General features: G+C 42.2%; 1 protein-coding gene across 1 annotated transcript in view; it reads left to right on the top strand.

Annotated features, from left to right (window-relative positions):
• Positions 1-13,681, top strand: part of kcnh8 (potassium voltage-gated channel, subfamily H (eag-related), member 8) — a 385,025-nt gene that overhangs the window by 331,266 nt on the left and 40,078 nt on the right. The window contains exons 12-13 of the mRNA XM_068006186.1: positions 3,468-3,509; positions 4,316-4,671. Of these exons, the coding sequence (XP_067862287.1) occupies positions 3,468-3,509; positions 4,316-4,671 (398 nt within the window). The remainder of the gene's footprint in view (positions 1-3,467; positions 3,510-4,315; positions 4,672-13,681) is intronic.

Genomic DNA, 13,681 nt, shown 5'->3' on the forward strand with positions numbered 1-13,681 from the left:
ATAGACTCCAATAAAAACATTAAGTGCCAGTTATCACAGATAATTCAAACTGGGGGATAAGCATCCTATGCGATTGATAAAGAATAGCGAACCATCTAATTAGCTACGACCAAGAAATTGATAGAGGAGAACATTGAATGTGAGAGTAAACTAGCAAGAAATATAAAAACAGATTATAGGAGCTTCTACAAGTATGTAAAAAGGAAGAGATTAGCAAAAGTAAATGTGGGTCCCTTAGAGGCAGAGACAGGAGAAACTATAATGGGGAATAAGGAAATGACAGAGACATTAAACAAATCTTTTGTATCTGTCTTCACAGTAGAAGACACAAAAAACATACCGGAAATAGTGAGGAACCAAGGGGCTAATGAGAGTGATTAAGATTAGTAAAGAAAAAGTACTGGAGGAATTAATGGGACTAAAAGCTGACAAATCCCTTGGACCTGATGGCCTACATCCTAGGGTTTTAAAAGAGGTGGATGCATTGGTTTTGATCTTCCAGAATTCCCTAGATTCTAGAATGGTCCCCATGGATTGGAAGGTAGCAAATGTAACCCCACTATTCAAGAAAGGAGGGAGAGAGAAAACAGGGAACGAAAGGCCTGATATCAGTTGTAGGGAAAATGCTGTAATCTATAATTACGGACGTAGTAACAGGATACTTAGAAAATCAAAATATGATTAGGCAGAGTCAACACAGTTTTATGAAAGAGAAATCGTGTTTGACAAATCTACTCGAGTTTTTTGAGGGTGTAACTAGCAGGACAGATAAGGGGGAACCAGTGGATGTAGTTTATTTGGATTTTCAAAAGGCATTCGATAAGGTGCCATGCAAATGGTTGTTACACAAGATTAGGGCTCATGGGGTTGGGGGTAATATATTAGCATGGATAGAGGATTGATTAACGGACAGAAAACAGAGAATAGGAATAAACGGGTCATTTTCGGTTTGGCAGGTGTAACAAGTGGGGTATCGCAAGGATCAGTGCTTGGGCCTCAGCTGTTTACAATATATATCAATGACTTAGCTGAGGGGACCAAGTGTAATGTATCCAAGTTTGCTGATGATACTAAGCTAGGTGGGAAAGTAAGCTGTGAGGAGGACACAAAGGGCTATAGATAGGATGAGTGAGTGGGCAAGAAGGAGGTAGATGGAGTATAATGTGGGAAAATGTGAAATTATCCACTTTGGTAGGAAGAATAGAAAAGCAGAATATTTTTAAAAGGTGAAAGACTAAGAAATGTTTGTATTCAGAGGGATTTGGGTGTCCTTGTACACAAATCACAGAAAGTTAACATGCAGGTACACCAAGCAATTAGGAAGGCAAATGGTATGTTAGCCTTTATTGCAAGGGGGTTGGAGCATAAGAGTAAGAAGATCTTAGTTTATAGTTTTGGGGTAGTAGATTGTATATTTGATCCGCTTACTGAAATAAGGAGAATCACAATAAATTCCAATAAGTCAGTGTTGTGTGGTAAGGGTTCTCTGTTGGATCCCTGAATTTCACTATCATTTAACAGGTAAAGGCACACTCTGGATTGTAGGGGACATATAATTCTGGAAGTGCACTTATGAAAGTGGTCAGTGACACTGAACCTGAGTGGAATATCTAGCATAAATCGTAAAACATCACAGTGATGTACATCCTAAAAATAATGTAGTTTCAAACTTAGAAATCCAATATTAAAATTTCTTTCTGAATACTGAAGTTGCAAAGAATTCTTTTGAGGAGCTTCTTTCTGCTGTCATTTAACAACAACAACAGCAGAGACTGACACTAAAACTGGTGGCAAACCAGGAAATAAAATGAAATGCCAGTTTTGTCCCTTTTAGCACTGACGATCCGGATTCTTTCCCCTCAGTCTGGTTCAGTAAAAACTGAAGTCGAATACATTTTAAAGTTCATCACAACTTTAATAGCAGGGTTCTTAGTCTCCAGCATTGATTTGGACTCCTGATAGAGTCCCTCTATGCTGGCAGAGCAAGAACAAAAACATACAGAAATCCACACGTTTTTATACAAATCAATAGGGTTGGAACATACTTAACGAGGGTCAACACCAATCATAAGCCGGGCATAGGTTGCCATGCGAGGTTACATTATTTCCGGCCAATCATAGATAATCATGTGCTGACCATGTTGCTGTTAGACATCAAAGGGGATACTTCCTCACCTTCCAACTTGGAATGTTCTTCCCTGTTCCTTCTGTTCCTTATCTCCCAACCTGGAATGTCTTTCAACTTTGGCTAAGTTCGTTACCTATATTGATCTGCCATAAACATGGAGACATTCAGACCAGTCCTTGAATCACATCAAAGACTCTACATTGCTAAGACCATGCAAACCTGCTGACTACGCAAACATATGGCCCAGCAGGAGGCCAGGCCAACTGTACCAATCTCAGTTACTAACTAATTAACCCTTTCTAACCATTTTGCATTCTGCTTCTTTGCCACATAGGCATCTTAATATTTTACCGAAAACTGACCAAGTAGGGATTCTCAGCACTACTCAGTAACTGAAATATTTAAGAATGTTACTTGCAAGAATTAGCTTCCAGATTGCTAAAATCAACTGATGCTCTGATAATCACCTGGCAGTAGAAACGTTTGCTGTTTTCTGCTGGTTGATGTGAAGTTGACTAGAGTGCATTGTACTCACCTGCCGTACTGGAGTTATTTCAACAGAGAGCAGTCAAGATGCTGAAGTAGCACCAATACCCACACATTGAATACTCAGGAACAGAGGCCCTGCCATGTATAAAGAATTGGGGTTGAGGGCATGCTGGCAGTAGGCTGTGCAAATAATAGCACTGCCCAATTATATCCCGGTATTTACTTCTTCTCAGTCGATCACTATAGCTACTAGTCAAAAATGGCCGAATTAGTGAGGCACCCAACTTAGAGGGACTTCAGTCCTGGCTTTCCAAAGTGAGAAGACATTAATTACAGTGCTGGAGGATTAGAGCAGAGCACCAGCTGACAGTAATAGCTGATGGGAATGCACTCTGCTCTGGTCCTACAGCACAGTGCTGTTTAAATAGCAACACTCCCTCCTGACTTTGATCCCTGTCTAACTGTAGTTTTATATATTAAGCAAATATAGAACATTTATATGTGTTACAATGGTTACATGACCAAATTGAAAGTATATATTGGTTTCTTTTAGACTAAATATGGAGATTATGATACAGATAATTGTAATGTTCCTGATCAATGGTTTGTGACAATCCTGTACTGATTTTTGTTTTGTCTCCATTTGTAGTTAATCAGAGTGCAAAGAAAGTGGGAACCTAAACCAAAAATCCCCTTCTAGTGTGGAAGATGAATAGCTGTTAAAATAAAAAAGGAGGATTAACTAGTTTCTAAAAGCAGAAAGCATACCCCACAGTTTTTGTGTCCTATGCAAGTATTCATTGCTAAATGAATCTTACTATTTCATATTGGTGTGTTTTTATTTTAACAGGGGATTTCAAGACAGTCCAACAAATCCTACACAATATCTCAGGTATGCCGCTGTTTTTTGGCTTATTGTGCTTATTATAAAGTGGCTAAGTGCCTAAATAGGTACAGTTTATTGTGTCGAACTCATAAACTTCTCATTTAAATAAATTAAGGTTATCTAAGGAAAATATTAAAATAAATAGTTATTTTCCAGAATGGTCCTATTTGCACTGTGAAATTCAGATTGAATAGAGATATTTAACATTGTCTGAACACTAATATGTAAAAATGCTATGTGAGCAACAAAAGATGATCAGGTGTTGTCTTATAAACACTTGGACAAGAGCCAAAGTACTCAGTTCACTTAATTCAAAGAAAGCACTCATAGTATTGCCCTGTCAGAGGTGCCATTTTTCAGATGAGAGGTTAAACTGAGGTCCCGTCTACACTATCAGATGAACATAAAAGATCCCATGACACTATTTGAAGAAGAGCTGAGGAGTTCTCTCCAGTATCCTGGCCAATATTTATCCCTCAAGCAACATCGCCAAAACAGATTATCTGGTTATTTATCTCATTGCTGTGGGACCTTGCTGTGTACAAATTGGCTGCCATGTTTCCCTACATTACAATAGTGACTACACTTCAAAATACTTCATTGGTTGTAAAGCACTTTGGAACGTCCTGAGGTTGTGAAAGGTGCTAAAATTCTTTCTTTCTTTCTAGTTTACCACTGTGTCCTGTTAAATCATTTTTAATCTTCATGTACCTTACTAGGTTACTTGCCTGTTACAGGAGAACTGTTTAGTTCCTGAGTAATGGTTTGTGACACCCCTGTTCTGATCGTTTTTTGTCCCCATTTACACTTAGTCAGAGTCCAACGGAAATGGGAACCTAAACCAGAAACTCGCTTCGATTGTAGAAGATGAAGAGGAGGTGGAAGAAGTGGACGAGACTACCCCATTGTCACGTGTTTCTACCAGCTTTACGTCCCACAGTCGATCCTTGAATTTTAACAAGACTACGAATACCAGCAGTTCCCTAGGAATTAGTCAACAGCTCCTCTCAGGCTCTGTAGGCTTCAGATCTCCCATCAGGGGCTGCAGTGTAATGATCAGAAGCAGACAAGATAACGAGTCCATTAATGTAAGGAGTGGAAAAGACAAAAATCTAAAACTGCACCTCTCCACACTGAACACATATGCTCCTCCTGATCTCAGTCCAAGGTACAACTTATTCAATATATTTCAGTTACAACTATTGGACATTTCTGCAGTTTTTCTTATTTTCTTTTTTGTGCTTACCAAAATTGTTAATTGAATGGTTTAAATCAATGAGTGTTAATTGTATTCAGGTGGTGGTTATCAATTGGGGACACTCTTGTATCCTTTTTATAGGAGAGCTTAACCAGGGTGTGGTGTGTGTGTAAGGGGAATCTCTGTGAATAAAGGCTTGGAAGCAGCTAAAGACCAGGCTCTAGTATTCTATTCTTCACCACCTGGCTGTCCAATTCTAACGAAAATGAGGGATTTTAGCACAGGGAATGGAACACATTTCCATCCTGGGCACCCACAGCATTAAGCTACTTAAGGTTGGAAATTACTGGTTCCAATATTAATGGATGAACACATAATTGGCCCAATGTTAGCAGGGCTGCGGGCTCTCGGCGGGGGGGGGGCTATCGGGCGCGTGGGTAACGCGCCTGGTGAAATTAGTCAGCTTCCCGCGCGATCGTAGCATCCAATCTACTAATTGGATCCACTTACCTGGTCGTCCGGGTTCCCCACTGCTGATCTGCGCGTCGGGAGGGCTGCGCATGCGCAGTAAGATCTGTCAGCTGGAGGAGCTCTATTTAAAGGGGCAGTCCTCCACTGACAGATGCTGCAACAAATAGCAAAAATTACAGCATGGAGCAGCCCAGGGGGAAGGCTGCTCCCAGTTTAATTATGCCTCACCCCAGGTATCAATACATGGGGTGAGGAGGAGTGGGGGGGGACAGAGATCTTCCTCCCAGCGTGCGGGAGGAAGCGGCCTCCCTCTGCCACCAGGAAGGCCTGGCTCGAGGTGGCAGAGGAGGTCACCAGCGCAACTAACATATCGCCCACCTGCATACAGTGCAGGAGGCGCTCCAATGACCTCAGTAGGTCAGCCAAAGTGAGTACACTTACTCTTTCCCCTACACTCCGTCAGCCACATCACTGCCCCCACCCCACATCTCCTTCAGCACTGCCAACACAACTCTGTCACATCACCCCTCATACCCACTCAAACCTCATCCTCATCTTACCTGCACCTACTCACCTCGCCAGTACTCATCCCGCCACTACCACTCAACCCAATCCTCATACAATCACATGGCTCTATCTCATGCTCACCCTCTCGTGCATCTCTTTCACGGCCAGCCTCACTCAACCTGCCACTACCTGTGCTGTAGCCACAGGGCATGCATCACATATGTGCAGTAGGCAGCGTAAGGCAAACGTGTCGTGAGCATGAAGGGGATGCACAAGGGTACTTGAGGGTTTGTCATGGTTGTTACTTATATTGAATTTCTGACCAACTCACATTACATATTATATTGGCACCACTACTGCCATGTCTTCGCGAATCCTGTCTGGTTTGTGCAATAATGCCCTCTCCTGAGGATCACTATGAGGACCCACAACTGATGCCACCCATTGTGTCACTGCAGAGTGGGTGTAGGTGTATTTGCAGGGCTCTTTTGCGCAGACGACTGAGAGACATCGGCGATGTCCCCGGTTGCACCCTGGAAGGATGCGGAGGAGAAGTTGTTGAGGGCAGTGGTGACTTTGACAGCGACAGGTAAGAAGATGGTGCCCGGGCCAGCCAGGAGCAGCTCGGCATGAAAGAGGCTGCAGATGTCCACGACTACATGTTGAGTGACTCTGAGCCTCCGTGTGCACTGCTGCTCAGAGAGGTCCAGGAGGCTGAGCCTCGGTCTGTGGACCCTGTGGCGAGGGTAGTGCCCTCTGCGACGCATCTCTCTCTGCGGTAGCCCTCCCTCCTGCTGTACAGGTGGATGTGTCACAGCACTCTGTTGTGGAGCTCCACGTGTCAGAGGTGGACGGCGTGGATGGCGAGGCTGGTGAGGCCGGTGATGCTGTTCGCCCTCCGAGGAGGTCATGACTGCAGCTACGGCGGCCCCCATCCGCAAGATGTACATCTGAGGGGGTCCGCAAGGTAGGTACATGTCTCTGGACCCCGGGGTAAGTGTGCAAGTTGGTGACTTTGATTGTCAGGAGGAGGGTGGTGGAGGCCAAACTTTGTCCCAAGTGACAGAGTGGCCTTCTGCAATGTGTGAGGGTCTCCCCCCCCCCCCCAACCTGTCAAATGGACCTTTGCAGCTGCCACAAGCTGACAGCTGCAACACGTCCATTTGACCTGGGAGTGTTTCCCCCAGTATGGGAAACAGTCCCAGTTTGCTCTAAAATCCCACCCCTCCTCACATAATCCCTTAATCAGGTCAGTTAATGACCTGAAATACCTAAATAAATACTTTAAGTGGAATCCCGCTGGCTTTAATTGCCTGCGGGATTCCCACCAGCGGGGGCTGTGCGCGCACGCCGGCGCGTCAGCGGGGAACCCGGAAGTGCGCGGGTTCGGGGCGGGCTCCGGTCCCGCGCCGGGATTCTTCGATTTTCGGAGCCCCCCCGCCAGGAACGCACCCGATAGCGGGTGCTAAAATGACGCCCAATATGTTTGTATGGCAATCCTCTGGTACCTATTTTAACAGAGCTGTTAACCTGTTTATTTTAAATCGGTTAATTCCTCCATTAAATAGTGGACAGAAGAATGTCATATGACCATGTTACGTATTTGTCCACTAGTACAAGGACATGAGAATGTCGTCAACAATAATTTCTAGCCTTTCTGAGTGAATTTTGCAAGCACATTTTGAAACATAAATGGACTGAAAATCGCATCAGAACTCTTGTTGCATATGAGGGCCTGCCAGCAGGTTTGAGTTTTGCAAGGTTTATCCGTTAATGTCTGTTTTTAGTATACTTTTCATCAAAGTGATTGTAGTTTTTATTTTAAAATGTTTCTTATAAGTTTACTATTGGAGTGCATAAACTGATAGAATATTTATAAAATAGATACAAATAGTGTGTTATTATATTTTCCTCCACTGCATTGTCCCCTTTTAAGACCCTACTGCTACTGCCTTTCAATACTTCTGCTACCATCTACAAGATGCACTCAGCAACTCGCCAAGGCTTCTTCGACAACACCTCCCAAACCCGCAACCTCTACCACCTAGAAGGACAAGGGCAGCAGGCACATGGGAACACCACCACCTGCACGTTCCCCTCACACCATCCTGACTTGGAAATATATCGCCGTTCCTTCATCATTGCTGGGTCAAAATCCTGGAACTCCCTACCTAACGGTACTGTGGGAGAACCTTCACCAGACGGACTGCAGCGATTCAAGAAGGCGGCTCACCACCACCTTCTCAAGGGCAATTAGGGATGGGCAATAAATGCTGGCCTTGCCAGCAACGCCCACATCCTATGAATGAATTTTAAAAATTTTATTTGACTAGTCCTGGCAGTCAACCCTCCATCTCACCCTCACCCATCCCCATAACTGCTACCATAAATAAATTATTCTGTTCCATTTACTGTCCCAGTCAAAGGTTAGCTAACTACAGACCTTTAAGGTAATTGAAGGGCACATATTTAATACAGGCTTGTAGTTGTTAGTGTATCAGTCTACTGTGAAAGTGAACAGCATTGTATCATTCCATTAATACTGTCTCAGATTTGATCATAAATCAAGGTATGCATAAATTAGTCTTTTTGGGACTTTAAGTTTTGTAATGTGAAAAATCTCTACTATTATTGCATTTGTAATATCTATTTATAGTTAAACTATACATAAGCAAACAGAGCAGTATTTCTTGAAACAAATCTAAAAGAGAAGCTTAATGTTCTGCAATGTCCAACAAGACCTATGAATTTTTGTATATAAGGGCCACTGCTCTTTTTTGATTTATATTAATGACCTAGACTTGGGTATTGAGGGTATAATTTCAAAGTTTGCAGATGACACAAAACTTGGAAATGTAGTAAACAATGTGGAGGATAGTAACAGACTTCAGGAGGACATGGACAGACTGGTGAAATGGGCAGACATATGGCAGATGACATTTAATGCAGAGTAGTGTGAAGTGATACATTTTGGTAGGAAGAATGAGAAGAGGCAATATAAAGTAAATGGTACAATTTTAAAGGGGGTCCAGGAACAGAGAGCCTGGGGGTGTATGTACACAAACCTATGAAGGTGGCAGGACAAGTTGAGAAGGCTGTCAAAATAGCATAGGAGATCCTGGGTTTTTATTAATAGAGGCATAGAGTACAAAAGCAAGGAAGTTATGCTAAACCATTATAAAACACTGGTTAGGCTGCAGCTGGAGTATTGTGTCCAATTCTGGGCACCACATTTCAGGAAGAATGTCAAGGCCTTAGAGAGGGTGCAGAAGAGATTTACTAGAATGGTACCGGGGATGAGGGACTTCAGTCATGTGGAGAGACTGGAGAAGCTGGGACTGTTCTCCTTAAAACAAAGAAGGTTAAGGAGAGATTTGATAGAGGTGTTCAAAATCATGAAGGGTTTTGATAAAGTAAATAAGGAGAAACTGTTTCCAGTGGCAGAAGGGTCGATAACCAGAGGACACAGATTTAAGGAGATCAGCAAACGAGCCAGAGGCGACATGAGGATACAATTTTTTACACAGCGAGTTGTAATGATCTGGAATGCACTGCCTGAAAGGATGGTAGAAGCAGATGCAATAGTAACTTTCAAAGGGGAATTGGATAAATACTTGAAGGTAAAAAATTTACAGGGCTTTGGGGAAGAGCAGAGGAATGAGACTAATTGGATAGCTCTTTCAAAGAACCAGCACAGGCATGATAGGCCAAATAGCCTCCTCCTGTGCTGTACCTACTATGATACCATGTCAACCCCAGTCCTTACATTTGTCAACCCCAGTCCATCATGATACCATGATAAGGTAGTACACAATCAGCAAGTCAAATAGTGTGGGACTGATGTCTTGTCGAGAGCAATTTAACATATGTGTATCAATTTGTGAGAGTTAATAGCAACATTGTAAAGGATTTGGCCCAGAACAAATTTTCTGCTGAAAAATCCTACTCGTTCTTTTCTTTAATTGAGATGCCAAGGTGAAATGAAAAAAGCCCATAGTACAGCACATCACTAATATTAAAAGAGCAAATGAGGTAAATTGAGACGTAATGATTAGGTGATGCCAAGCTGGGTTTAAAAACTTCAAGACTGTAGGATGAAGGAAAGACTGAGTTTTGAGGTGCTAGGAAAGAATGAGTTTGAGTAAGAAACTGTGCACTGAGTTTTGCTTTCAACACAGTGGATGTAGGGATGCAGAAGGTCACAAGGAAGGTATATCTGAAGCAAAGAACGAACAAAAAAAATTCAGAAGAACACTGATCATAATCTTATTCATCAATAGAGTAAGACAAGAAAGGTTGTGACAGAGAGAGGGAAGGGTTGAAAGAAATATGAGATAGTTGGTTATCAGAAGTCAAGTTTTTTTCTTGTATCCTGGCCAAGAATCTGCTAAAAGAGCCTTTACGATTTGGAAGCAATATTCAAGTCACAGATGGCCTTGGGTTTTATAGAGTTAAATGTTATTGAAGGGAAAAGAGGTGTTTGACATTAAAAAAGAAACAAACGTTTTGGGAGGCAACTTTAGCAAGGATGTGAGAATTACATTTGTAGTCAGAGAAGGTAGTAAGGTGAAAAATGTTGATAGGCAAAGAAGGATGAAGAGTGGAGCCACCAAAGGTAGCGTTTGGTCAGATTTGGTTAGATTTCTGAAAGACATAAAGAAGCTGTGTCTTTGGAGAATTGAAAGAAACAAGATTTTTACTCATTGCAGACCATGAAGGAGATTTGGATGTAGTGATTCAACAAGTGCACTACAGGCAAACTGAAAGTTGTGAGCATTGCGGATGTGCCAACTGAAGGGTGTTAATGGATCTAGAGTGGAATCATCAGCAAAGAATGCACAGAATTGGATGATGCATGGAGGAGGCCATTGATACACAAAACCCTAGTGAACCCTGAGTTATTGGAAGGAGCGATAGAGGATGAGATATCAACTGCATCATTAGTAGAGCGATTTGAAAGGAAGTTAGAAGGCCGTAAATGTAGATTTCATGGGAGCCCATATCATGGTAATTTGTTTCCAGGTGCACAGTACTAGATCTTGGAGACATCCAAGGCAATGACAGATAATTTGGCAAAGCATTCAAGAACTTTCAAGGTAATGGATAATTTGAGAGTTAATTAAATCCATATGGTTAGAAAACACTGATATAAGACTGATAGGTTAGTAGTTATACATGTAAGAAGTATGTTTTATGAATAAAATGAACATGATCAAATTTCAAAGGAGAAGAAAATGTAGATTGAGGAAGAGAGATTAATGGTATGGCATAAAACAGGGATGAATTCAGAAATTCACATCTTAACAACAAAGGTAAGTATACTATCAGCACCAGAGGTCTTATTGAAGTTCTGAAATCTGACCGATCTAGGAGGGATGATGAAGGCACAGAAAGACCAGCTTTACTGATGAGGCCTTTCTAAGTATTTTCAATGGTATGAGGGTAGAGATGGAATGGACAACCCACCAAAGGCAGAGGCTTTAATAAGCATGGGAGGCAATCACACATGGGTCAACATAGTCTCTAGAACTTACTGCATTTGGAGAGATGTTTGGACGATGTCTAAGAAAAGTGCCAAGGTAAGAAATGAGGGTCACGGTCAACTACATTATACTGCAATATATGACTATGATTATCAATCACTTCACATTGCTATATATGGGTATGAATGCCAATTATTTTACATTGGTAGAAATGTCTATCCAAGAAGGTTGTATCCATAAATAGCTTTACACACAAATATTCAAGGCTGAGATCGATAGATTTTTGGACTCTAGGGGAATCAAGGAATATGGGGATAGGGCGGGAAAGTGGATTTGAAGCCAAAGATCAGCCACGATCTTATTGAATGGCGGAGCAGGCTCGAGGGCCATATGGCCTACTCCTGCTCCTATTTCTCAAGTTCTTATGTATTGGTAACCCAAATTTAATCCATACATCACTAGAAGTAAAGGACAAGGGGAGGTAGTGAGGATGTAACTGAAATATTACAACAGGCTGGAAATGGCCGATCTGCTTATCAGTATCCTTATGCGCAGATAGATCTCACTACACAAAAGCATTCACTGTTTTTCCTCTAGCTGGCAAGGTATTTTATATGTTATATTGGATAGGAGTGAGCCCTGTAAGTCCACCTCCTATAACTTCGAACCTTTTTGGCCCTGATCTCCTGCTATTGCTGCTCCCACCCAAAGTATCCAGCTTCACAGATATGATCCTATACTCATGCTGCACAGTTCACTGCAATACTCGTCCTTTAAGTAATATCTCCTGCTCTACTGACCAATGGAACTTTATCGGTTCCCTCTGGTGCTTTAACGCCAACATTATTTGGGAGACTTTAGCACAATGGGGGAATAAAGTGAATTCTGAGTAAATTTGCACATTCTGTGTTAATTGCTGCTTAACAAGTATTTAATAAGCAAAAAATAAGCTAACACTAGGTCTATTCATTAACATGCATTAGAAATATTCAGGGTGAAATTGTTCTTGGGCAGTAGCGCAAATGAACGCTAGCGAATCAGTAGCCTGTTTTACACTCCGCCCGTTTTACACTCTGCCAATGGAAGAGCAAATCAGACTGGGTGTAAAACGGGCTGCAAATTCGCTATTGCCCGTTTTGTGCTTCCACCGAAGACGAAATTCACCTCCGCTTACTCCAAGAAGCAAGTTTAGAACCAAGGGTATAAGTTAATGGCCACTCAATTGAATTCAAGTTACAAAATTTACTAATCCCAACACACAATTAGTACTCTAATGTACATAGAATTTACAGCACAGAAACAGGCCATTCAGCCCAACAGGTCTATGCCGGCGTTTACGCTCCACATGAGCCTCCTCCCAACTTACTTCATCTAACCCTCTCAATATATCCTTCTATTCCTTTCTCCCTCATGTACTTATCTAGCTTCCTCTTAAATGCATCTATGCTAATCGCCTCAACCATTCCATGTGGTAGCGAGTTCCACATTCTCACCAATCTCTGAGTAAAGAAGTTTCTCCTGAATTACTTACTGGATTTATTAGTGACTATCTTATATTGATGGCCCCTAGTTTTGGACTCCCTACAAGTGGGAACAACTTCTCTACATCTACCCTTTCGAATCCCAGCCTGTTCAGTTTTTTCTGATAGTTGTACAAACCAAATTAAATCGGTAGGACAACTAGCAACTATTAGGATGGAGTAGGGTTGGGAAGGAGAATTCATATAAATTAACATAAGCAGCTCAGCCAAAGACTGGACGAGTGGCTGCTGGAGGGACAGAAAGATAACAGTTGGTGCTTCTTGTCAATACAACTGTTTAGAATCATAGAATCATAGAATCATAGAAGTTACAACATGGAAACAGGCCCTTCGGCCCAACATGTCCATGTCGCCCAGTTTATACCACTAAGCTAGTCCCAATTGCCTGCACTTGGCCCATATCCCTCGATACCCATCTTCCCCATGTAACTGTCCAAATGCTTTTTAAAAGACAAAATTGTACCCGCCTCTACTACTGCCTCTGGCAGCTCGTTCCAGACACTCACCACCCTTTGAGTGAAAAAATTGCCCCTCTGGATCCTTTTGTATCTCTCCCCTCTCACCTTAAATCTGTGCCCCCTCGTTATAGACTCCCCTACCTTTGGGAAAAGATTTTGACGATCGACCTTATCTATGCCCCTCATTATTTTATAGACTTCTATAAGATCACCCCTTAACCTCCTACTCTCCAGGGAATAAAGTCCCAGTCTGTCTAACCTCTCCCTGTAAGTCAAACCATCAAGTCCCGGTAGCATCCTAGTAAATCTTTTCTGCACTCTTTCTAGTTTAATAATATCCTTTCTATAATAGGGTGACCAGAACTGTACACAGTACTCCAAATGTGGCCTCACCAATGCCCTGTACAACTTCAACAAGACATCCCAACTCCTGCATTCAATGTTCTGACCAATGAAACCAAGCATGCTGAATGCCTTCTTCACCACCCTATCCACCTGTGACTCCACTTTCAAGGAGCTA

Source organism: Heptranchias perlo, chromosome 2 (assembly GCF_035084215.1).
Source record: "Heptranchias perlo isolate sHepPer1 chromosome 2, sHepPer1.hap1, whole genome shotgun sequence".
Classification (NCBI taxonomy): Eukaryota; Metazoa; Chordata; class Chondrichthyes; order Hexanchiformes; family Hexanchidae; genus Heptranchias; species Heptranchias perlo.